Source organism: Peromyscus californicus, unplaced genomic scaffold (assembly GCF_007827085.1).
Source record: "Peromyscus californicus insignis strain IS unplaced genomic scaffold, ASM782708v3 Scaffold_13__1_contigs__length_99412109, whole genome shotgun sequence".
Classification (NCBI taxonomy): domain Eukaryota; kingdom Metazoa; phylum Chordata; class Mammalia; order Rodentia; family Cricetidae; genus Peromyscus; species Peromyscus californicus.
Genome location: NW_026294424.1, coordinates 34,011,529 through 34,036,236, shown reverse-complemented (window position 1 = coordinate 34,036,236; position 24,708 = coordinate 34,011,529). Strand labels below are relative to the sequence as shown.

General features: G+C 48.4%; 1 protein-coding gene across 2 annotated transcripts in view; it reads left to right on the top strand.

The window, feature by feature from the left end:
* The window catches only part of Slc2a9 (solute carrier family 2 member 9), a 143,752-nt gene that overhangs the window by 48,842 nt on the left and 70,202 nt on the right, over positions 1–24,708 (top strand). For both annotated transcript variants that reach the window (XM_052734817.1, XM_052734816.1), the window contains one exon: positions 15,164–15,296. In XM_052734817.1, coding sequence (XP_052590777.1) covers positions 15,164–15,296 — 133 coding nt within the window. The remainder of the gene's footprint in view (positions 1–15,163; positions 15,297–24,708) is intronic.

Sequence of the window (24,708 nt, the reverse complement as noted above, 5' to 3'; positions counted from 1 at the left end):
GTAAATATCTGATGTGGGACCCCAAGGGGGTCACAGTCCACAGGTTAAGAACCACTGGGCTAGGAGGATGTGTGCATAGCCCAGTAAACATCTTGGGTCTGGATTTGTTTGTCGTGTTTTTCATGCCCACCCTCAGTGAAGGTGGAGCTTGGGTTTCTGATGAGAGAAAGGACATCAGACAAAAGTTCTTTCTTCATCTCCTCTGGGGTTTGTGAGGTACCAGCTGAGCAGGAGCCGTGGGCATTTCACCAGGTGCGAGGATTTCATTTCTTTATTTTAACCCTGTTTCTCACTCACCTTCAAAGATGGAAACATCTCAGCTTTTAAAAACGTAAAGCCTGAAAAGGGATGCTTCCACTCGGGTGGTTTCTTTGAAACACAAAGGAGGAGGAAATGGTGAGAGTTACTATGGGACCCGGGAGGGCAGAAGAAAGAGCAATCCCAGTGCAGAGTCAATTAAACTGATGTCACGAATTTCATCAGACCTGTAAAGACAGTGGTGGTGGGACAGTCCTGCGACATTATTTGCTTCCGAGGGACATGTTAAAAGGCATATGAATGAAGTATTTCTCTAGCAAAGATAAAAAGCAGAGATGTTGGATGAAGACCGTAGGCAGGAATAGCGGGGAGAGGTGTGGGAACACTTGGGCAGCTACTGTGGCTGAGGCATCAGGGCGGGTAAGTGGAAGCTCAGAGCTGGCCTCTTCTCACAGGCAGGGATGCCAGCCACACACCTCACATCCGCATTGTTCCAGCATGGACCTCTGCTCTTTATCTACCCAGCCATCTCCCTAGCTGGGTCTGTTTTAATCCTTGACTCTCAGACTATGTTATGAAAACCATTCACTTTTGCTTTCTTTTCTCTCCCACCTTTATTCCACTTTCCCTAAGTCAAACAACCTTCCCCTGTTCATATTTAAGGTGTCCTAAACACATATCAAGTTAGCATGTCCACATGAATTCCTGCTCTGGACTGCCCATCAGGTCCCTGTGGCCTCCCCATTCTCTGGCCCACCCTGAAAGATTCAAATACTATGTGACTTTGTGTCCAGCACGGTGCCCTTTGCCTCTCCTTTCAAAGCTGGAACCTTTCCTTTGCTGATTGTCCCCCGGAACCCGAAGGACCATTCTCATCTCAAACAAAATCACGACTGAATGTTTGATCCACTAAACTGATACACTGATTTGGAAAAGTTGAGGATGGTTTCTGTTTTTCTGCTGAGAAGCATGTTTCCCTACTCACTTTGCTTCTCCTTCATATTACTCAGTTGTGGCGACAGGAATGCTTGTATTTTATTTCTTTTTATCACTGTTATTATTAACTACAGCTGTAGTTCTTGGATGTAAGTTTTCGAGACTTACACAAGCTAGGCCACTCACTGATCCCCAGCCCTGCTGCTGTATTCTTTACAAAGAAAACAGACACTGTAATTGGGTATTGACTCCTAAGCTCTTCTGTTTTGTTGCTAATGGGATTTCTTTTCTGCATTTTGTTTTCAAACTGGTGATTGACAGGTTGGTATTCTCCCTAGTGACATCCATGACTGGTTGTGATCTCAGGATGCTGCCACTGCCACTTGACACAGTGGGAGTTTGTGGGGAACTTTATTAGAAACAACTGTCATGTTTTTCTCTTTTTATTTAAAGGTTTACTTATTTTTATTTTCTGTGAATGAATGAAGGCTTGCATGTAGGTATGTGCACCATTGGGTGCAGTACCAGCAGAGGCCAGAAGAGGGCATCAGATTCCCCCTAGAACTGGAGTTACAGATGGGTGTGAGTCCCTTATGTGGGTTCTGGGAACAGAATCCTGGTCCCCTGCAAGATCAGTAAATGTTTAAACCACTAAGAAAATTCTCTAGCCCCAATGATTATCTTAATTTTTCCCCCAAATTTTGCTTTTGAAAGAAAGTTTGACTCTTGGCTCATACATTTCACTGTCTTCCCTCTTGTGACATTTTGGAAGATAATTTTGACAGTGTTATTTCTAGAACTTTTAATTTTCTACATTCTGAAGAGACACTTTCCTAAATAATTTGTCATTTTGATTGCAGTTAAGTCAAACTACTCAGAGCAATGTCGTCAATCCCACGTAGTTCTGATTTTCTTATTGCCATTCACCGTGTTCTATCTTGTCTGTAGAAAGAAGCTCACGAGTACCTCCCTTGGGGAAACATGAAGGTTGATTCTGTGGTCATTTTGTGATTAACCTTTGTAAACACTCCATGTTTGTTTGCCTAAGAAGTATAGCTCCTTCTCAGTGCAGTAAAAGCAGATCCAACATGGAAAGTGGTTATAAAAGACCTTAAATCAATAGAATTACCCATGATATTAGAAAGCAGAGATAACTGTGTCACTGTCACAGAAAGAGTGACCTTCCAGAGAAGGGCCCCAGGCAGTCACCACGTGACAGCTAGAGTATCTCATGCCAGGCAGTCCCAGGCTGCATCCCATCTGCCACTCACTTGCTAAGGGGCTTTGAATAAGTTGATGAATGTCTATGAGAGTGTTTCCTTATCTACACAACAGGTTTAATAGTGGTGTCCTGCCCATGGTTGTTCCACATGTCATGAAATACACAGCAAGCTTGGAGCAGACATGCAGCTGGTATGAAGTTGGTGTTAGCCACCACTCAGTTCATGCTCAGTACTAAGAATGAGTCACTTTAGTTTCTGTCCAGGTTGAAAGCTCAGCCTTGGAGAGGTTTGACTCCGGTGCCTACGGCACTGAGACAGTGGCCTGAGCTTCCTGGCTTTAAGCCCACATCTGTGCAATAGGACCTCTGGTCCCTCTGTTCAGAGATCAGGAGGGGCACCCCAGAGGGCAGAGCCCTGGGAAGTCAGCCCCTCTTGATCTCTGTTTATCTCAAGTGCACCCCGCCCCAAGGGTATGAAAGCTCTTGTTCTCAAGGAACTTTTTAACTTAGCACCCAACAGACTTCACTGAAATCCAGGAAGGAGAGAGCTTTTTGTTTTTGTCAAGAATACATTCATCTGGGGGAATTTGTTTCAAGCATTTGCACCTGATAGAAGAGTCCTTGGTCATCCTGACTTGAAAGTCACACCTTTCATCATTGAAAAGAAGATTCTCATGTGGGGCAACCCCTTGCCTGCTTCTATAGCCCAAGAAAATACCAGGTTGTGTGGGAATAGCTACAAGATGAACACTTTTGTATTCTCATTCTCTATGTCTCCATCTGTCTGTCTTTCTTCTTTATTTCTTTCTGTCTGTCTTTCTGTCTCTGTATATGTATGTGTGTGCGTTTGTACATATATATATATATATATATATATATATATATATATATATATATATGTACATGTATATACATCAGTGTGCATGTTGGGTACGTGGGCAGAGGACATTCATTCCTTAGTTGTCATTCCTTAGGCAATATCTATCTTTTTCTTTTGAGACAGTGTCCCTCATTGGCCTGAAACTCATCAAGCAGGCCAGAATAACAGGCCAGCAAGCTCCAAGAATTCACCCATCTCCATCACACTACATCATGCCTAGGGGATCATGCTTGTAAGGCAAGCATCCCCCCGACCTGCCTTTGTGTTCTTAATGTCACAACAAAGTCTAAACACCATTACTAAGATACCCAGTCCTCTCAGTCTCCTCTTTCAGACAGGTTTGGATTTTCCAGGAGGGTGATACGCCGAGCATGATGACCCATCTTCCATCTCCCCTTCTCATCTCAGCCAACCTTCCCCGTCTACCCCTAAGCCAGGGAACCTAGGGTTAAAACACCCCCAAGCTCTCATCCCAAGCCAACCCTGAGCCCCTCCCAGAATATGCCTTCCTGCTTCTCCAGCTTCCTTTCATTTCCTCTAATTGTATCATCCTCCAAGGCCCCGAGGTCAAGGCCCTTCTTAAGGAGCCTCCTATCCTGCCAGGCACTGGAGTTAGCTTTTTCCACACAAGACTCCTTCCTCCACTTCTCTTTATTCCACATTCTAGTCAAACTGTCATTTCACCTGTTGTTACTTCCTGGAGCACATGATCAAAAGTCTCCTCTTTGTGTTGTCATGGATCCAAATGCAGAGTCTGCCCCCTCAGGGTGGAGGAAAGGCACCCTTTCAACCTTGAATTTTCTAGTGCTTCCAAGAATCCAACAGGACCCCACTGTAGTGATTTGAATGAGAATGGTCTCTATAGGCTCATATATTTGAATACTTGGTCCTCAGGTGGTGGAACTGTTTGGGAAGGATTAGGAGGTGTGGCCTTTACTGGAGGAGGTGTGTCACTGGGGGCGGGCTTCGAGATTTCATGATGTTCCCAGTTAGCTCTTTCTCTCTGCCTCACAGCTGTTATCTAAACATGTAACCCCTCAGCCTCTGCAGCAGTGCCATGCCTGCCTGCTACCTGCTGCCGTGCTCCCCACCGTGATGATCATGGACTCACCCTCTGAAACTGTAAGCAAGCCCCCAATTAAATGCTTTCTTTTATGAGCCACCTTGGTCATGTTGTACCTTCACACGAATAGAACAGAAACCAAGACATTTACCCCATGCTTATGGCCTGAGTGGTGAGTAGCCAAGACTCCTGCTGGCCACCAAGTGCTCATGGTGTCCAGCCAGAGTGAACCCACCTCCCCTGACTCCCAGTTCTCTGCGCATCAAAGGCAGTCTCAATTGTGATTTAGCTCTGAGGCTTCTGGCTGCTTGTACTTCTGCTTTGGTGAGTCATGCTTCAGTGCGGGCGCTTTACCTCCAGGGTCAGCCCAGCCACACCAGCTCTATCTGCAAGCAAGGGAGCAGAGGAAGCAAAGATAAATTTAACAGTTCTTGAAGTCGCGTCAAATGGAATTGTAAAGAAAGCCTTTGAAGCTTGTCTGAGCCTAGCTCTCTTCTCTCAGAAGGACCACAGGGGAAATGATTAGTAAGGTTGCCCTTTGAGGACATGGCTTTGAGTGGGAGTTGGCAGGGAGGTGATGCTAGAGGTGAGTCACAAGCCCCGAAGGACTATACCTTCATTCCCTGGCCACGTTGGCCACTGCACTACTTTCTCTGGCAAATACTGTCTCCGAGTGCTGCTGTTTCCCAGCTGAACTTGCTGTCTCATGCAGATCCCATCACCACTGGAATGGGCCTTGGACTGGCAGGTCCATGGCATCCATAGCCCTTGCCTCCCATATAGTTACACATTTCTTCTCATTTTCTGGGCTTCTTAGTATACTAGACTCCAAAGAGAGGAGCCATGGAAAGCCTCTACAGATAGGACACTCACTGTTTAGAAAAGCAAGTATCAGAATACAGAGGAGTGGCCTGAGGGACAAGTGTGACCTATATGGCCTTAAGGGAACCCAGGGGTGGGAGAGCTATGGGAGCAAATGCAGTGGAAATCTTTCTAGAGAGGGTGGCATCTGCCTTATTGTGTGAGGGACAATCACCCAAGTGGAAGGGAAGGGAAGTACAGTTCCAGGCAGAGAGAACATCCCATGCAAAAACAAAGAAATCGAGAGAGAGTCCAATACATTTGAAAACTGAGAATGCTTCAGTAATCACGCCTAGGACACAATACCAAGAGATAAGATGGGCAGGCCAGCTGCTCCCATGTGCCATAGCACTGTGGGAAGTGAGCTGACTTGGAGGTTAGGAAGCTGTGGGATAAAGTCTGGCCTCTGCTGCTCTCCAGCCGTGTGACCTGGACAAGTGACTTCAGCTCTCTGAGGCTCAGAGTCTGTGTCTGTAAAATGGGAATAACCTACACTCCATGGAGCCAATGTCACCATTAAATGAGATGCTGTATATGCTGTGTTCAGCGCTGGGGTCTGCAAATGACAGCTGTCATGCAAAACAGACTGATGTGTCTATTAAATGAAGATTGTATTCCTGCCCGCATTCAGAAACCCCTGATTTGGGGATCCAAGGTCCAATTCTGATCTGTTCTCATCTCTAGCACCATGCAACTTCCTCTCCTTCCCTGTAGGCCCTGCTCTCCCACCATCCCATACCACTCAGGCATTCCCTTGGGAATCCTCCTTGCTCCCTCCTCTCCATCTACACCATCCGCTTCAAGGAAGACCCAACTCAAACAACCGGAAGGTGCAGTTTCCCTGGCCCTTCTGAAAGGAATGGAGGTTAGGGCTGAGGCCAGCGGGGCTTCCGGCAAAGCTTTTCTTTATCTGACTGCTCAGACAGATGGGAGGCGGGTGCTTCCCTGGAAAGGTTATTCTGCAAGATGCCTTGCCTTCTTGCCCCCTTCCAACTGCATCTTGACTCTCTTAGGGTTTCTATTGCTGTGATAAACACCATGACTATAGACATCATGAGGAGGAAAGGGTTAATTTCAGCCTACAAGTCTGCTTGCAGTACATCATCCAGGGGAGTCAGGGTAGAAACCTGGACACAGGAACCTGGAGGCAGGCACAGAAACAGAATGCCTCCTCATGCATTATGTATTATGATGGTCTTAGTTTTCATTGCTGAGACCTTTCGCTCTGGGCCTTTGCCTTTTCACAGCATCCCATGCTTGCTTTCTTACGGTAGAACAGCAGTCTCCCTGCATTGTGTCTCTCCTCTGTTCCGGAGCTCTTTATCTTTCTTCAGTTTCTTTGTGCCTCTCTCTTCTGTGCTACAGGCTCTTTCCAATGTCTGCTGCTTTCTTTCCTATTTAAAAAGGAGCTGAGCAGATCCTGGTACAAGTTGAGCCACCCCCTCCCCCCCTCACACACACACGAATGAGGATGTGCACAGCATTTCCATGGTGACTGCACCCACATCAACCAGTGCTGGCCTTTTCTACTTTTTTTCCTCCAAAGGTCAATTTCTCTTACCAGAGCAAAAGATGCCTATCTTGGAGCCCAGGTCCACTGCAGGTGACAAGGGCTCTGGGCTTTATGTCCTTGTTATCAGTCTCATGCTTTGCTGCTGGGCCTGGTCTGCCCACGGCTGTGATCACCCTGGGTCCACTGATCGGGCAAATGGCACTTCTGTGAGAAAGGACAGCGCTGGTGCAGAAGACGTGGGCCTTGAGGGTCTTTCTCCCAGTTTCCATTTGCAATGCACGGCCTTGCCCTGTCTTGGGTGGCCCCTTTGTGTTGAGCCATTAGGAGTTTCTAGGGTGAGTATCTTGCATACTTCTGGGTACCCCCACAGATGCTTAAGTCCTCGCCCCCCACTTTGTTTTGCCATCTTCAACACTGGGCTGAAAATCTCATTCCACAATTGTCACCAAGCCAACCTCTCACCCCATGGCTACTATGCTTGTCAACGCCCATATCACCATGTTTAGGAATCAAAGATGAACAAACATACACTATCTACCTTGTTTGTTGGGAAGTTTCCTCTTTTTCTGGGATCCTCTACTATGCAATGCACAAACAAATGGATTTTTAAAATAATCAAATCATGAAATGCTGGATTGGAAAACACTCTAAAGAAAGCTTGAAACATCCATCCCTTAAACAGGGAACTGAGGCTCCCATAGCTCCCAATCGCACTTAAACGCCCCTTGTGATGATCTTGCTACCTCCCTAGCAGTGATTTGCAGGAGAAGGTAGCTGTATATCATAGTGCCTGGTGGTACTCTCACAGCATCCTGATCCAAGCTGCACCTCAGGCCTCCTGAATTTGCATCTCGAGAGAGTGTTCCGGAGGCTGTGCATGGCTAGCACTGGCCCAGTTTGGTGATCTTGGAGAGACTGAGGCAGGACCCAGACACTACCTATTTTACTGATGAGGCTTTGTGGGCAAGCCAGGCTGTGTGAGCAACAAGCAAGGCCAATCTAGTCCCTGCTGCCTGTGCTCACAGGAGCATTTGAGTCTGTAGAATGGACACTGGCCCAGCCAAAGTGGCTGCTGTCCTCTGATGAGGGGAAGAGACAGAAAGAGGCCTCTTTTTGTTTGCCCAGGTCTTTACTCTTCACCAGCCAGCATGTGCCAATCACTCACTCAATGACTGGGGCTACAACTGCAACCCTGGGGACAATCTGGGCAGGGCAAGAGACCAGGAATATGCAGGCAAAGTCCTGCTAGGTAGCTTCCATCAGTGGAAGCAGGATACCTCTGTGACTGAGCAGATGAGGTTTTAAGTAGGTCTCTCAGGGGGTAGCTACACTTGACTCCTGTCTACACTAGAGGCTGTAGCGGTATGTAGTGTTGGCAATGACAGCCTTTGACTGAGCGTTACTGAGAACTAGATGCCAGGCTGAGCTCTGCACACGTGTTCTCCTGAAGTCTCCTGACAGTCTGTACTGTTGTCTCTTTCACCTGGCCCGTGGTGGCTACACCAGCTTGTCAAGTAGGAGTATGTGACCAGCTGTCCTCTCTGGGCTTTGACTACTGCTAAGGCCATGGGCTTAGTATTAGGAAAATATGACAATCAGAGCTTGTCTCTTGTCAGCTTCCTGGATGGATGCCATCAATGCTGACTTAATCCCCGTAAGACAGACTCTTAGAGCATCACAGAAAGTTGGTCATAAAAGATAAAGACCACAAGCCTGTGGTTCTAGGACTCTCATTTACTCATTGGTTTAGTGTGTGTGCATACCTGTGTGTATCGGTGTGTGTGTTGCAGCTCTGTGAACCAAGAGTATCTGGGGGGCTGGAAAGCCAATGGCAGAGATTCCGTGATAAATGCTAGAGGCACAGGCCTGGGTCAGGATGCCCAGCTGCTGCCTTGCTGGCCCATCACTGATCCCAGACCCTCCTGGTCCTTTCTGAGCATGTCTGTGGATTAAAAGAGTGATGGTGTGAATGAGTTGAGGGATGAAGGTGTTTCATCATTGACAATCAAACTGTTTCCCTGAAGAGAGCGCCCTTAGAGTAAAGTGTGCTTAGAGGCATTGAAGAGGTGAGGTGCACTGGTGTGTGTGTGTGTGTGTGTGTGTGTGTGTGTGTGTGTGTGTGTGTGTACCACATCCATTCACCAAGTGTTCTGCAGAAGACCATGATGGAGGAAAGTAAAATCTAGAAGTGCACAAAGCAGACCACCAGCAGCCTGACTGAATCCTGGGGATAATCAGAACTGCATGATGGATCTCCAGGCTCTGTCCCTAGGGGTATCAACAGTGAGCTGGTTGGGCAGAAGCCTGGAATAGTCAAAGGCATGACAGATGGGTAGGTGCCAGCATCATACTATCAGATAAGCCATTTAGTTTAGCAGGGAAACTGAGGCAGGTGCTCATTTCAGTATTGCTAGGTTAGTGAGGGCTAGCTGACGTGTGGGAGCACACAAAGGAGATTTGCAGGAGTCTTAGGCTGGGATGTCACCCAGCAGCAGAGGGCTCAAAAGTCAGGGCTTCACATAGCTGGACGGAAACCCTGGATGGAGAGAGAGAGAGAGAGAGAGAGAGAGAGAGAGAGAGAGAGAGAGAGAGAAGAAGGAGGAGGAGGAGGAGGAGGAGGAGGAGGAGGAGGAGGAGGAGGAGGAGGAGGAAGGGCAAAGCCCCTGAGGGTGGGTGTGTCTGTCCTCCAACTCCTAGGCTCATACCCAGGTCTTAGATGTGTTCCATATACCCAACTCTGATGTCATGGCCCCTGGGCTTGGGGGACAGCAGATGTGACCTTAGACCAGCGCTTAGGTTAGTGTGGATCATACAGGTTGGTTGAGGACTCCAGCAAGGGTGTGAGGGGAGAACCAACATTTCATGGCTGTCAGCCTTGTATCAGGTCCATGGTACGAAATTATCTCACCCTCACAGTAACCTACAAAGGGGACATTATTGGTTCTACTCTTTTTCTGGCTGAGCAAATGGATCCAACAAAGAACAAGTTCAAGGCCTCCTAGCTAGGAGCAGAAGAATCAGAATGTGATCGTTGATCCAATTTCACAGTTGATGTCCTTCCTCTGACCTTGGACTCCTATATCCCCAGATTACATCCAAGGTCATAGGTGCATGAATAAAAGTAGGTCCAGCCTCATTTGAAATCAAACCTCGACCCCCTCTGCATCCCCAGAGTCAAAGTTATTAAGGAGAAATCCAGTTCATACAGCGTGTCTATACACATCCATCCCTACACACCCTGCAGCATTTGCAAGCCTTCCCACTCTGAGTTCTGCTTGGAGGCTGCTGATCAGCCAGGGATGAAAAGGCACATGGCAGACAAAGGGAACAATGAGACTCAGAAACCAGGTGATTCAGCTGGAAAGCAGAAGGCTGGCGAAGGGATTAATCATGGGTTTCAACTCCAAGGAGCCGGCTCTGAGAACAGCAGGTAGCTAACTCCTTAGGAAGCAGACAAGGGAACTGTAAAGATATAGTCAGGGAATTTGGGGGCACCTTAGCAAGGTACAGCTATATTGTGGCCTTTTTGACCCTGTGGGCAACAGAGGTTAAGGGCATGGAGCTGATGACCATCTGCATGGGGTCAGTACACACCCCCCCACCCCCACATAGCTATTTATAAGGAGTGTAATTGTCACTAGGGTAGAAAATTATTGGTTTCTGGGTTTCTTCAGCTGAGAATCAGGATCACTAGCAGGGCTCAAAGACTCAGTACATTTGTACAAACTCAACATTGTCCCATCTAATAGGCTGGCCAGGGACAGTTCATAAGGTCAGTGACCTTTAAAACCAGTGTGGAATTTTGACTCTCTTCCAAATAGAACCAGAATAAAGTTGGTTTATAGATAGCTTTTGCTTTAGTACTTCCTAGCAGACCCCCAGCCTCAGGTTCCTTATCTATAAAAAGGCAATAATGGAGGCTGGTCTTTGCTATAAGATTGCCTGAGAACCCAGCAAGGCAGAAGACAGGCAAATCCTTTTGACAGCAGGAAATGGTAATAGGAACAGGAAGGAAGAGGAATGAATGAGCATTGTATGTGTAGGAGTATGGGCTCCCCACACGGGGCACTGATAAAGACTTACCACACAGTGAGGGTCATGTCCTTGGACTATCATGTCATCATTTGTAACAGAGGTGGGTGGGACAATAATATAAACTTGTACAAGGATCTCTCTTAATGTAGAAATAGAATCAGGCCATGGATACACACCAAAAATATCTAGAATAGCATATTGGTTGTAAGGAATGCAGATGTTTTAGAAGCTGGAATGGCCTCGTGGGGAGAGGTTTGGAGGTGACCCATGACTGCCACTCCACACTCAGGTAGCCATGCCTTACCCCAGGGCACTGGGAAGCTGTGGCCACCAGGGCCCTTCCTTGGGGAGTGGTTGGAGCGGGGAATGGCAAGGTCACTGGAGTTCTGTCGTCATTTGCTGATGGAGCCATTTGCCTTCTGGGCCTAGTTCCTACAAACTCTGAGGTCACTCAAATGAGCAGCAGAGCCCCTTTCTCAAGGTGGCCCGGCTTTGCACACGGTGTCTGGTTGCACACGGCTGATACTTGCACCTGTCTCTTCCCGTGATGGAGTCCCTGTCATGTTGTGGTGAGCATTGGGGCCGAGTTTGAGTGACTGCTGCTGAATTCTGCTCAGGGGACTGATTTAGCCTAATAGAACCGCCGCTCAAATCCCCTAGTTAGCAAGCAGCTGCTGGACTTGAGAGAGCCGCTGCTCTGCTTTGAGCTGAGGGACAATAACAAGGGAAGAGCCTATGCAGGGGTCAGAAGAGCTAACCCAATTATCCAGCTAGTCCCCCAACTTCTCAAGGGATCCCACATGTATTCCCTGACCTTTCAGAGCTCAAATTTCTCTCCAAAATAAACCTAAAATCCGAAGAGTGCTGCATAGGGAAACATTATGTTACTGTAAAGTGTCAGCCCTTTAATATGATCCATATAGGAAAGGCTTAAATTTAAAAACAAATACTTCAAGAATGTCTCAGGGGTCTCATCTCCAGCAGCTGCATCAATGATCTTGGTTACCACTCACCTCAACCCAGCACACATTCAATCTACCAGCACTTGCTGAACACCTGCCACACTTCAAGCAGATACATCAGGATAGGAGACCAGGGATGGCTCTCGGGAAAACACAGTCCACTGGAAGAAAGAACATTGGAAAACAGGATAATGCTGCCTTTCATGGGGCTACATAGAGAACTCAGCCCATTACATCAGTTTTCTTTAATTAGACCACGAGTATGAAGAAATATAAAGAGTATCCTGCTGCATCTCCAAAGAGCTTTGGAGGTAGTCAATGTCTCTACATCTCACACCCAGAAGCAGTCAAAGCTGCTCCTGCCAGTAGCCAGTGTGGCCTGGTCACCTTCAGGTCCCCTGCTCCATTTCTCTGGGACCCCTGGGCACTTGGTGTTGCACGAAATTAAGAATTTGACTCAGTCAGATCCACGATGCTCACTCTACTTAAAACTGTTTGCTGTCGCATAATAGTCCAGAGGGGGTGTTATTTATAGAAAGGACCAAAGTCTTTGAGAGCCTGGGAGAAGTAACCTAGAAGCCTAGCTTTAAAACAGAAGCCTTGCAGTTGAAAGAGCAGGACACTGCTTTGAGAAGATCCACAGACCTTCTCCATTGGAGAGTTAAACATTGTCTTGGTCAACAGGATAACCCACACCTGTCCTCATGAGAACACTGGGTACCAGGACCCTGACCCAAAGCCACTGAGCTGGAGCCCTGTGTCCCTGTTATCTCAGATCTTGACTGGCCTCACAAAGACTCCTCCAAAGCTGACTCCTGTGGCACCTTGTGGGCCTCCCTCTGGGAGTAACCAGAGTATAGTTGTCTGATTGATTAGCTTACAGAGAAGCAGGTTTCCTTATGGCATTTTCATTCATACCTTGTTTTGATGCCCTCTCTGTGCTGGATCCCTCACCCCCCTGCTGCCCACATACCCTCTGTCCCCCGTACTTCCTTCCTCTCTTCTATGTCATATATCATATGATTCCTCACTCGCTTCCTTCCCTCAAAGTGTCTTTTTTCCCTTCTCGTGGGACTCTTTGTAGTTCCCGATTCTTTATCCACATCTACTCCCACCCGAATGCATTGCTAGAGCCAAGGGTCTCCAGGAGAGAGAACGCAGTATTTGTCTGCACATAGTTACCTTGAACTACATGTTTGTTTTTTGTTTTTGTTTTTGTTTTGTTTTTTTTAAAAAACACTTCTAAAAGCAGTCTAAAGCTGAAGCTACCCTCTAGGAGTAGGAAAAGGGACCCTGAAACTGGTCAGTGTATGAGAGAAATCCCCCACTCTCCTTTGTTTCTCAACAGGAAGCAGCTATTGGGTACCACTGCAGAGTGAGATTCTGGGTTCTTGGCTCATGTTGGTATATGCCAAGGAGCATCATGAAAGACACTTGCACCAGAAAGACCGAAGGTCAAATCCAGCTCATTTGGCTCCAGCTGGGGGCCTCTGGCTTGTGGCCTTGAGGCTCCTCCCAGGACATCTTAGGATACTCATCCATGGCCATAATGACTACTAGAGAATAAGCAAATTCAGACCTGAGCTGCCTGCTCAGGAGCAGGGCCCTTTACCACTCACTGGGTGACCCTGGGCCAGGCTGAAAGGCCTTCCTCAACTGCTCCTCATCAGAATGCTTCTGGTGTGATATTTGCAAGTAACCTACACATGTCCTCCCATGTACCTTAAGCCATCTTGAGACTCATTATAATACCTAATGGCATGCAAATGCTATCTAAACAGTTGTTACACCATATTGCTTAGGGAATGATGACAGAGAAAGAGGTCTGTCTATGACTGTTCAACACAGATACATTTTTTTCTGAATATTTTCAATCCACGGTGGGTGGCACCTATGGGTACAGAGTGTACAGGCAGAACTGGCAGACTCTGTTCACTGTTTTCTACCATGGTTTAAAATTTTTAATTGAAATATAGTTTGCATGCCAGTTCATACTGAAACCCCTGTGGTTTTTTGAATAGTCACAACTGGTACCACCAGAGCCCATCTACATTCAGAATATTCCATGATCCATGGCTGGAGCCCGTCTGTGTCCCTCGTCACTCCTCACCCACGATTGCTGTCTCTGACCTTCCACAGGCTGTCTGATTTCTCTCGTTGATTGGTCTTCTAATCACAAGCCTCCCCAAACTGAAAAAGCCTGGCTTGGCCTCCCCTGTCCTTCAAAGGGAGATAGATGCAAGGACTATGCCGGCCTCTGAATAGAAGTAGTCACTAGCTTCAGAAAGGGGAGGAGAACTGGAGTCACCTTGGAGAGGAGGACTGAGCCAGCACTGGCTGAGTGCCCTGACAGGCCCCTTCCAGCTTGCTCTGTGCTTCAGGGGTCCCTGCTGCCTCACCCTGGTAAGGTCTGGAACTCTCATGGCCTCTCTGCCATCAGAGCTCCGCAGAGGGTCTCAGGGACATTCTCCTTCCTGAGAGCTATCACAGGCGACAAGTAGCTGAGGACAAGCAGTCACATTCACCCAAGGGCTCTGAACTCACTGGGCCTGAGTAGGCCAGCAGACCTCTGCCCATCATGTGAAGTCTTTTCAGGTTTCAGCGTGTCCCGCTCTCTCCTGGACTATCTCCTTTCCTGTCTGAGGAAATCAAACAGGCCAAGTGCTCATCTTGGAGCCAGAACCCTTGTCCTCCCCATCAGCATTGCCTCTGGGGCTTGCTCCTATGCAGGGCACACAGTGGGAGCATATTTGTAAATCTGGTGGCAGACAGGGAAGGATGTCACCCTGATGGGCACAAGCGTTTATGCTCCATGCTGCACTTAAGTTGCACTGTGTGGGAGTCACTGCACACGGTGAGTTGATGGCATGTGTTGGGGGTGGCCATTTGTCTTTCCCTCCCATCTGGAAAGTGAAGATCCTCCACACATAAGGGCTCCTTGTCCCCAGGGAAGGCCTGGGAGACCATGCCATCCTTCCTTCCCCATCTTCACTGAAAATAGGAAGATGGTGGGCACCACCCGGGGGTCTTGCTCCAGTGTTCCCATTCAAGCAAATCTGATCCATGCCCATGGCAGTCTAGGAGGAGTCATGCTGGAGTTGTGGAGGAGATCCAAGGAGACCCCAGGTTGGCTGTGGTGGTCCAAGTTAGGGAAGCATCTGTGGTACCACCTGAGTGGCCTGGCTGCCAGGATCTCCTTTCTTTCCAGAGATGTGCTAGGTCACCATCTCATGGAAATGCTGAGGACTCCACACCAACTCAGTGTGGAAAATGCTGTGTGCACAGGGCCATTATCTCATCTGCTTTATTCCTTCCCTTAGCAGTGGGGACAAGCTGAGCAGAGGGGCTTCCTGTGGAGTTCAAGCTGCTCCGTCCAATGTCCCCAGTAGAACAATCACAGGCCCCCTCCATTAGCAGAATCTTCTCCCTGCAGGAGAGCACCTGGCCATACCTGTTTGGAGTGATCGTTGTCCCTGCCTTGGTCCAGCTGGCAAGCCTGCCACTTCTCCCTGAGAGCCCACGCTACCTCCTCCTTGAAAAGCACGATGAGGCAGGAGCCATGAAAGGTAGGGTCCTTTCCTTTCGTCACACAGTGCCAGCCTGTGCCTGGGTCACAGTAAGATGCTGTGCTGAGGACCAAGCGGCTGAACAGGGCAAGCAGCAGCATCTCTATAAGCAACGTGCTAGGTGCTGTGGGACAGTCGCTCTCTCTGCCTCTCTGGCCGATGGCACTAGTCAGATAGCAGAGGCTCTGGAGCGTGAGGAAGGTGGGTGAAAAGAGCCTGAGAGATCTGATTTCAGAAAGCAACTGGGCTTGATGGAAGAAATCGAGTCCTCCTGTGGAAACATGATACATCCTGACTAGGGAAAAACTCCTCTCCACCTGCCCAGCTAAGAAAGGACCCTTGGGAAAAGTGTCAATTACATATAGTCAGAATGGGCATGTGCGATACAGTGAGTGAGTGAGACTCTAAAATTTTATTTCATAGCACAGTAGGATTGTGTGTATATTCATGCATGTGTGCACACATACATACGAGTGGATATATATCTTAAGTCATAAAACATGATAAATACTACACCTCTACCTGGTAAAAAGAACAAAGCTACTGAGATCCCAGCCTTGAGTTGAAATAATACTGAGATCTGCATGTCTATCAATAACAGTACCAATCATGCCAGATGTTCAGTGTACAATTAGTTTTTGACATTCTGGGTATTCCATCAGGCAGTGGGAAAGATGGGAGCATACGATGGCATCCCTACCCTCCTGGAGTGACTGGAGTAGTCCGTCAGGATGAGCAGACATGTCTGAGGGTAGAGAGCCTAGCTAGTATGCTGCTTGCTGAGCATGTATGAATCCTTGTATTCATTCTCCAGTTCTTCAAACAAAACAGAAGTCCAGGTGTGCTGAAGCATGCATGCAATCCAGATATTCTGAAGGCTGAGGCAGGAGGATCCCCATGAGCTCAAGGAAAGTCTAGGCTACAGAGTGAGACCCTGTCTTAATAGGAAAAAGGTGGAGAGACACCATCCATGAGTGGTCCATCTGTACTGGGCTCTCGCCTGTATTAGCTCACTAAATCCTCACAACCACAGGAAACAAATAGTGTCTTTAGTCCTGCTTTAAGACAAAGGCAAAGACAGAAACTGAGCAGTGAGTCACTTGGCCAGTGACATGGAGAAGCCAATGGTAGCATTGAACTTGAACAAAAAGATGGATGCACACTGCATTTCCTGGCTTCTTGCTTGACACTACAAGAAATACACTTGCCCAGTCTGTTGAAAATATTGGAGGAAAGGGTCTTGTAATAGTCACCTATTCCATAATACTACATAACATATGCCTCAAAACTCAAAACTCAGCATTTGTCTTGAGTCTGGCGAGGTGCTGTGTGGTTCTGTTAACCTTGATAGGATTTGGCCTTGAAATTCTTCCTAGGGTAAACTGAGATTCATATACCTATTCAATGGTCAGTGACTGACCAAGGTTGGCCTCAGTTCTTCCCCCATGTGGCTCATCATCAAGCAAGCCAGCTCAGGAAGATGCTCACGGAGATCGCCAGTCCTAATCTGAAATCCTATTGGTTAAAGTAAATCACATGACCAAGTTCAGAGTCAGTGGGAGGAGGCTACACACTCAGAGGGTAAAGGACACAGGCATAGAAAGGTCATGAATGGGGGCCAGCAATGTAACAAGTTCCACAGGCCCTTTCAGGCATTTCCACTCAACCCTACTTCTAGTTCACAGTGGCCAGGGATCAAGTCATAGCTCAGGATCTTAGTTATTTAAGAGACACTGTTTGAACCTAAAACTGGGGACAAGAGCCCAAACCTGTCCCAAGAGAAAGGGTCGTTTAATAACTGAGTGGAAATGAAACATCATCACAGGAAATGTGATGGGCATAGATAGATGCTTCATAGATCAGGGTCAAGGAGATCTCTGTGATGAAGACCCTCTAGGTCTCCTCTTCTGCAGTGGCTGCCATCACCATGCATTGCAGCCAGAAGTGAACAAGTGAGGAGGAGGGGCTCCTCTCATCAGTGTCACACTCTTCTGCTCATGTCCCCTTGGACAGACCATGATCTCACAGCCTCCCCTCCCTCCCACAGAGCCTGGGAATGCAGGGAATGCAGTTCTTCAGCCATCTGTTACCACAGATGCCAGGGTCTGCTGCAAAGGAAGAGGGCAATGAGGGTTGGTGTCTGGCTACTGCCACACTTTGCCACATAGGCGAGAGTGAGAGTGGCTTGGTGATTGAGACCAGCTGGTAGAGCCACGTGGGGCTCCAGAGGCTGACAGCTCATGGCTCTATATAAGCAGCCATGGGAAGCATAGCAAGAAGTGGGAATGAGTTGGTGCATGAAGAACATGCCTTGGAAGTTTGATGACAACCCACCCACATGCATGAGCTAAGGAAAAGCCTTGAGGTTGCTGGGAACTGCCTCCATGCATCATGCTTGGAAGGGCAGTCAGGGAGATGGACCAGCCGAGAGACAGGCATGCACACATCATGGTCTATCCTTTAAGGCAGAGTGTCGAGACCAGCAGCTGTACCTATTCTGTGTCTCCATCCATCTTGACCTCTGCATGGAGGGTTCATGCAGGTCTGACTCTCTGGGCCTCAGCCCTAGCCATCCCAGAGGATCTGGGCTCTGCTTTAGAACAAAGTGTTTCAATGGTCCGAGGAAAGCTTGTATTCTCAGCTCGTTTAGAGTATGACAGGAGAAGCAGTGTGGTTAAAGGAAACACTAAAACACGGTGTGTTGGTGCAGCGTTGGTAGTACAGTGGTTAGCATATCTGCCTCCCAAAGCCTGGTGCGGTCATCAGGGGTCCAGTGCTGGGGCAGGGTCTGCTCTCATCACTCCATGGACACATAATGTCTTAATCTCCTCCGTGGCCTGGTCCCTCTGACTAAGCAGGGGAAGTAGCACAGGGCACTGACTGAGCAACCTTCCTGTGGCTCGGCATCCATTCCTCTCGGAGCCTTGAATTCTGCCTTATAAACAAGGGGAACATTTACAAAATTTTAGCGAGTCTTCCAGCTCTACAAACGGCCTCCACTGTTTTGAGGTCCTTATGGTGCTAGTGTGGAAGGCAGAAAAATGGCTTCCACCATCCCCTCCTTAAAAGGGGTCTACTTTCTACTTTCCAGAGCCTGAGCCTGAGGTAAAAACATGGTGTGTTCATCAGTCTTTGCACCCCTGTGACTAAATGCCTAATACTAACAACATAAGGAGAAGGCCAGTTTCAGAGGCCTCGGGCCATCACAGTACGATGATGTGGCAAAGTAATTTACACTGTGATGAACAGGAACCAGAGCTGAGCTTTCACAGGTCAGGACAAGAGACAGCTCCCAAAGGCACACCTGCTGGTGGCCCACTTCCTCCAGCCGGGCCCCACCTTCCACACTTCTGCCTTGTCCGGATAGTCTAGTCACATTCTAAATCCATCCATGGATTAAACTGTTCATCATCTCAGAGCCCTCTTGATCTAATCCTCTGAGACACACCTAGAGTGAGCCGTATCAATCCCTTGGGTGGCTCTCAACCCCATCCTGCCGACAGTTAAGACTAAAGGTGGCACAAAACAAAGGAATGAAGGTCATCGATGGAACTGAGGCTGCCCATCAGCGGGATTCAGACTGGAAGAGCCTTGGCCTAAGAGGAGACAGTACAATCACAAGGATCCTTCTAGAAAGTAGAATTGGAGGCAGGGGGTGAACCAGGGGACATCACATGAGAAGAACTTGGCTGAAGGAGTCCGACTTTCAAGATGGCAGGATGCGGCTGTGAGTCAGGCAACCCAGGCAACATGGAAGCGAGGAACAGTCAAGGAGACTCGCCTGTGTGCCCATCTGTGGCACTGAGCTCATTGGGTTAATTATGTAACTGACATGAAGAGCCACCAAATACCTTTGAGCTTCCTGGCAGCTAGAAAAAAAGAATGAATTGGTTTCTCCATTGACTCTCTCATCAATGTCCCAGGACACAGAACCCTGAGCATAAGATAAGGAACAAAGCCAGGCAGGGCCCTGAGCACTGAAGCCTATAGTCCATAAGAGAGTCCACCAGGAACCCGATGCCCTCAAAGATCAGAGTAGTGTTATCCTGTGCCAAGAGCCACAGAAGAGATGCCCTGGGTTCCCAGGGAGAACAGGGGGAGCTTCCTGAAGGAGGTGGCAGCTGAATGGGCAGGAAGATGATTGGCATGGACCAAGTGAGGATAATTGTGGAATGTGTGCAGTCAGGTTGGTGCTAAGCCTGTGGACATGTGTGGCTGGATCAAGCATCTGCAGACCAGGGAGGGATCACGTGTGTTTATTTAATTGATTTAAACCAGTGCTCTTGCTCAAGCATCCCATTCATGAGGGGCAGTCCTCTCAGGCAACCCAGCTCAGAGTGGCCCTCCAGGAGCATGTGAGTTCGATCTGTATTGTGTTCATTGTAACTCCTTCCTGAAGACAGCCACGTATCCAGCTGTCACATGACTGTCGAGCTCACACAGGGACAGAGGTAGAGCTGCCTCTTTCTCTCCCATCCTGCAGGAGCATGTGGCCATGATGATATTTTGGCCCACTTGAAGCCACGCCTATGGAGAGATGAATGCCATGAGTGCCCATACCAGGGCGGACGAAGTCCACCTCAGGGAAAGCGATAGTCCTAGAGAAAGAAGGCGTTCCCTCTGTTTAGAGGTGGCCCTAAACTCTTGCGCAGGGGACATGATAGTGCAAAAGTGGGTCATCTTGTCTCTGACCACCTCCTGTCATTGCCATCACTTGACCTGAACTTGCATCACCCACACAGACTCACAGCGGTGCAAGAGTGGAGATTCCCGCTCTCCTGAGGGATTTGATCTCTCAGTTCCTTGTTTCCTAAATGCTAAAAGGCGGTAAGCGCAGAGCTGGCAGTGGCCTAGTGCGGCTCATGGGCACCCCCCTCACAGTACTGTTTCTCTAGCTTCCCCTTGCAGCAGCAACCCTGCCTCATGCTTCTCTTAGTTGGTAGATCTGTGTGGCCCACTCCCACCTCACAACAACCCACAAAGGCTGAAGCTAAGTGGAACTGAACCAAGTCTCCTCTTAGTTTCTCTGTTCTATGGGATTTTCTCAATGTTCTTTCGGGGTGTGAGGAAAAAGTGATCAGATACCTGAGGTCATCTGAGGATTCCCCAAGTCCCTGGAGGGCAGCGCACGTAGCAGCACCCACCTTCTAAGGCTGTTGCAATAGAGAGAAGGTCTGTGAGGTGCACGTAGCAGGTACAGCTAACGTCAGGCTCCCGATTCCCTGGGGTTCCAGCTCTGCTTTGGTCATTGCGAGTCTGTAAGTGGCACTAGATCTAAATTCCTCACCACTTCCAGCCCAGAAGCTGACTGGACCACCCAGCAGGCTTTATTCCAGATGAGAAATGAACATGTTCTCCTTTTTCAAATTCTTTAGAGCTAATGACTAGAGGATGGCCAGGAATATGAATGACGTGAGAGCTGTAGGAGACTGCTTGCTTTCAAATTGAAGAAAGGGTATAAGAAGTGCCTGGGAGAGGCCTGGGATGGACTATTTTTCAATGACATGGGCAAATGGACTCATGGAGGGCCATTCTCCATAGGCTAATGTCTTTCTGAGATGAGCTGCCAACTACAGGTGTCTGAGACCACCTCTTCCCTGGAGTCAACAAGTTAAAATGGAAGGTGTCTGTTCTGCCCTCTCCTCCCCCTCAGAAGCTGTCACCTCACCTGGTCCCATCATCCACAGAGCAGACACATAGTCAGAGATCCCCTTGCCCATCTGTCTTCCTGCTGGAGCCTGGATCTATAGCACCTCTGAGGTAGCCACCATGGCCCTGTACACTTCTGGGGACGAAGAACTCACAATCCCCAAAGCCAGTCCATCCTTAGACACATGAGTCAGGAAGTTTCTATGCTGGGCTGATGCCCTCACATCAAAGCTCCTGCCCATGTCCTTATTCTGGCCTTACCAAGGACAGCAAGTGCCCTACCCATACCCAGCCTCTGCCAAGAAATGTTCCAAGGTTAGTAGTGCTTCCAACAGCTTCCAGTGCTGACAGGGCTGGGCGAGGACAGAAGTCACCATGGCAGCTGCTGCTTAGCTGCAGCATGCACCCCAACACCTCCCTTCCCAAAGTTTCCTGTACCTGGGGCCTCCCCTATACAGAGACAGAAGCTGGAGGAAATAATCTTCCTCTCGGGCTCCAGGTGGGAAAGCTGCAATCCCAGACAGCCCTGTTCGTGTTTCTGGGTACAGAGCACCCCATACTAAAGTTAGCTCTTAGAACTCACCTGATGAAAATGGCAGCCAGGGGGCTGCAGGAGCAAAAGCCAGGAGTGCCTCCTGGCCTAGGACTCCGGATGCAAAATAGCATTGAGAAAGTGAGGAGAAGAGGAGAGAACCAAGGTTAAGACACTTCTGAGGTCTGGCTCCAAGTTCCTGCTAGAGACTAAAGGTTTGCATGCCCCTGTATGGAGGTCCTAAGCCCCAGCATGATGGCATTCAGAAGCGAAGCTCTTGGGAGGTGATTAAATGGAGTCATGAAGGTGGGGCTCCAAGGATGCTATTAGTGTCTTTACAAGAGAGGCAAGAGTGTTCATTCTCTCTTTCTGTCTGTATGTCTGTTTCTCTTTCTCTTTCTCTCTCTCTCTCTCTCTCTCTCTCTCTCTCTCTCTCTCTCTCTCTCTCACACACACACACACACACACACACACACACACACACACACACAGAGAACAGGTGGCCATACACCAGCCCAGAGAACTAACACAATGGGACCTTCAATTCAGACTTCCAGCCTCCAGACTGTGAGACTGTCTAAGCCCCATCCAGGTTATTCCCTCCAGCAGCTTATGTCAACTAAGACAGCTCCCAGGGACCATTTCTGATGCTCAGAAGGAGACTTCAGGAGCACCTAGCCCCAGAGATGATCCTGGCCTCTTCTGTCCCTGGCTCATTTTCCAATGGTCCACTGCAATTGGCACCCAGCTGTGAGACAGCTGTGAGCACAGAAGTGTGCAGACATTTCCCAGCCTTCAACATGCCATATGTTCTCCTTGGCCAGGAGCCCATCCAGCCCATGTACAGTGCAGTGTGGATGTATGGGAAGTTAATTCTCTTCAGATAAGCATCCAGCCCCGCTGTGGGGACATCCTGGGAGCTATTCCTGCAGGGGCTGCTCAGAAGTCCAGTGAGACTGACCTGTCTGTCCCATGCAATTCCCCTACGACATGTGTTGTGCTGTTGGCTTTCGAGCCTTCACATCTGCAGTCTCCTCACACCGACCCCCCCAGCCTGTGCTTTCAGGTACCCCTTCTCAGGCCAAGTCCCTTCCCCCTTCTTACCTGCAGAATGACAATGCTAACCTTATCACCTCATGGGTCGGTCACAGGTGAGCTAGATAAAGGCAAGAAGTCTGCAGAATGTGCTGTGTGTGTGTGTGTGTGTGTGTGTGTGTGTGTGTGTGTGTGTGTGTGAGAGAGAGAGAGAGAGAGAGAGAGAGAGAGAGAGAGAGAGAGAGAGAGAGAGAGAACTTGTCTCTTTTCTTTTCTAAAGAGAGCAAGCAGAAGCCAAACCAGTTTCACAATTGGCCTTGGCAGTAAGATGAACTCACAGAGCCCTTCAGAAGGAGGAGGCGAGGCTGCTGCCCAGTGCATCTCATTTACTGCTCAGCTCCATCCCCAGAACAAAGCATCTGGGGAAATGGAAACGTGGCCAGGAAGATGGAGATCTTCCCCAGTGTCAATCAGTCCCCCCTGGTGAAACAGTCTAAAGAAGTTCACTTTTTATATAGACAACTGCAATTTTGCAAAGCTCACAGAACTCGTTTGGATTATTTTAAAGCAGGAATGAAAAGAAAAAACTCTTTGCAAGATGCTTGGGGGTTTTATCTCTCTCTCTCTCTCTCTCTCTCTCTCTCTCTCTCTCTCTCTCTCTCTGTCTCTCACACCCACGCACACATCCACACACACACACACACACACACACACACACACACACACACACACACACACCGCGTGGCCATACACCAGTCCTCGACAGGGTCTCTGTTGTTTGCTTCTGTGTGTGCCAGGGTCTCCTGAGGATTCTGTCTCCACCTCCCATCGTGCCATAGGAGTGTTGGTCATACAGAAACACACTACTGTGTCTGGCATTGCCTGGGTTTTGGGATCTGAACTTAGATCTCCTTTTTTTTGTCAAGCTCCTTACCTGCTGAGCCATCTCCCCAGCCCTGGTGTACAGACACAAGAATTCTCATTGGCAGTCTGAGTACACTATTTTGACTACCAAACAGAAACATTTCCAAAGATCTCTTTTCATTGCATGATTTCTTTTAAAAGTTGCTACTTTTACACTCCTCCAGAAATGTCCCCTTACCTTGGGGTATTGTTGTTAATTACTATTAATTAATTATTTGTTAATTTTATGCTCTGCCAGGCGTTGTCAGCCAATGCCCTTGGAACTTGCGGTGGCCTGTGACTGAAGAACAGGCAGTGTCCTCACTGTGCCACATCTTGGTTTGTGCTGTCTCCATTGGTTTTTAAGTCTTCAATTTCTTTGAGGAATTTTTTGTTTGTTTGTTTGGTTTGGTTTGGTTTTGACTCAGTCTCTTGTAGCCCCAGGCTGGCCTCAAACTCACTCTATAACTGTAAAAGTTACTTTTCTGTTGCTGTGATACAACACCATGGCCAAGGCAGCTCACAGGAGAGTTTATTTGGGTTTACAGTTCAGAGGGATAAGAGCCCGGCATGGCAGGGAGGCATGGAAGCCAGCGCAGAAGCTTAGGGCTCACATCTTGAAACAGGAGCACAAAGCAGAAAGAAAAAACTGGGAGTCAAGCAAGGCCTTGGGCTCTCAAAACTCACTCCCAGTGACACACTTCCTCCAGCAAGGCCACACCTCCCAAAGAGCACCGTCCACTGGGGATCTAGTATTCAAATGCATGAGCCCATGGGGGACATGTCAAATCACCACAGTAGCCATGATGACCCTCAGCTCCTGGTGCCCCCGCATCCTCCTCACTAGGGCTGGGGTTACAGGCATACACCGCCACACCTTGAATCCTTGGTGGGAGCTGTATATTTGTCAGATTAATTCAATCAAAAGACAAAATTATCATCCCCCAATTTGCTAATCATTATCCAATTCACTGACTAGTAAACTGTACAAAAACAATTTATCACTATGTGCTGATCACAAAGGAAAACAATGATTGCCCAGCTGACTTCTCCACACTGTGGGGTCTCCCACACCCTCATACAGGCCATGAGGTTCCAGGCCCAGTCACAGTAAAATTGTATGAAGCTCCATAGACCCTCAACACCTCCTTCTATACCCTTTCACAGTGTGATAAGGAAGAGACCTTGACCCTGCATTGGAAGCCCCATGATGTCCTGCTCTTAAATGCCGGTAGCAGTTGAAAAGAAATGGCTCGACAAAGCTCCTGTTTTTAGAAGTCTTTAGTCCTACAC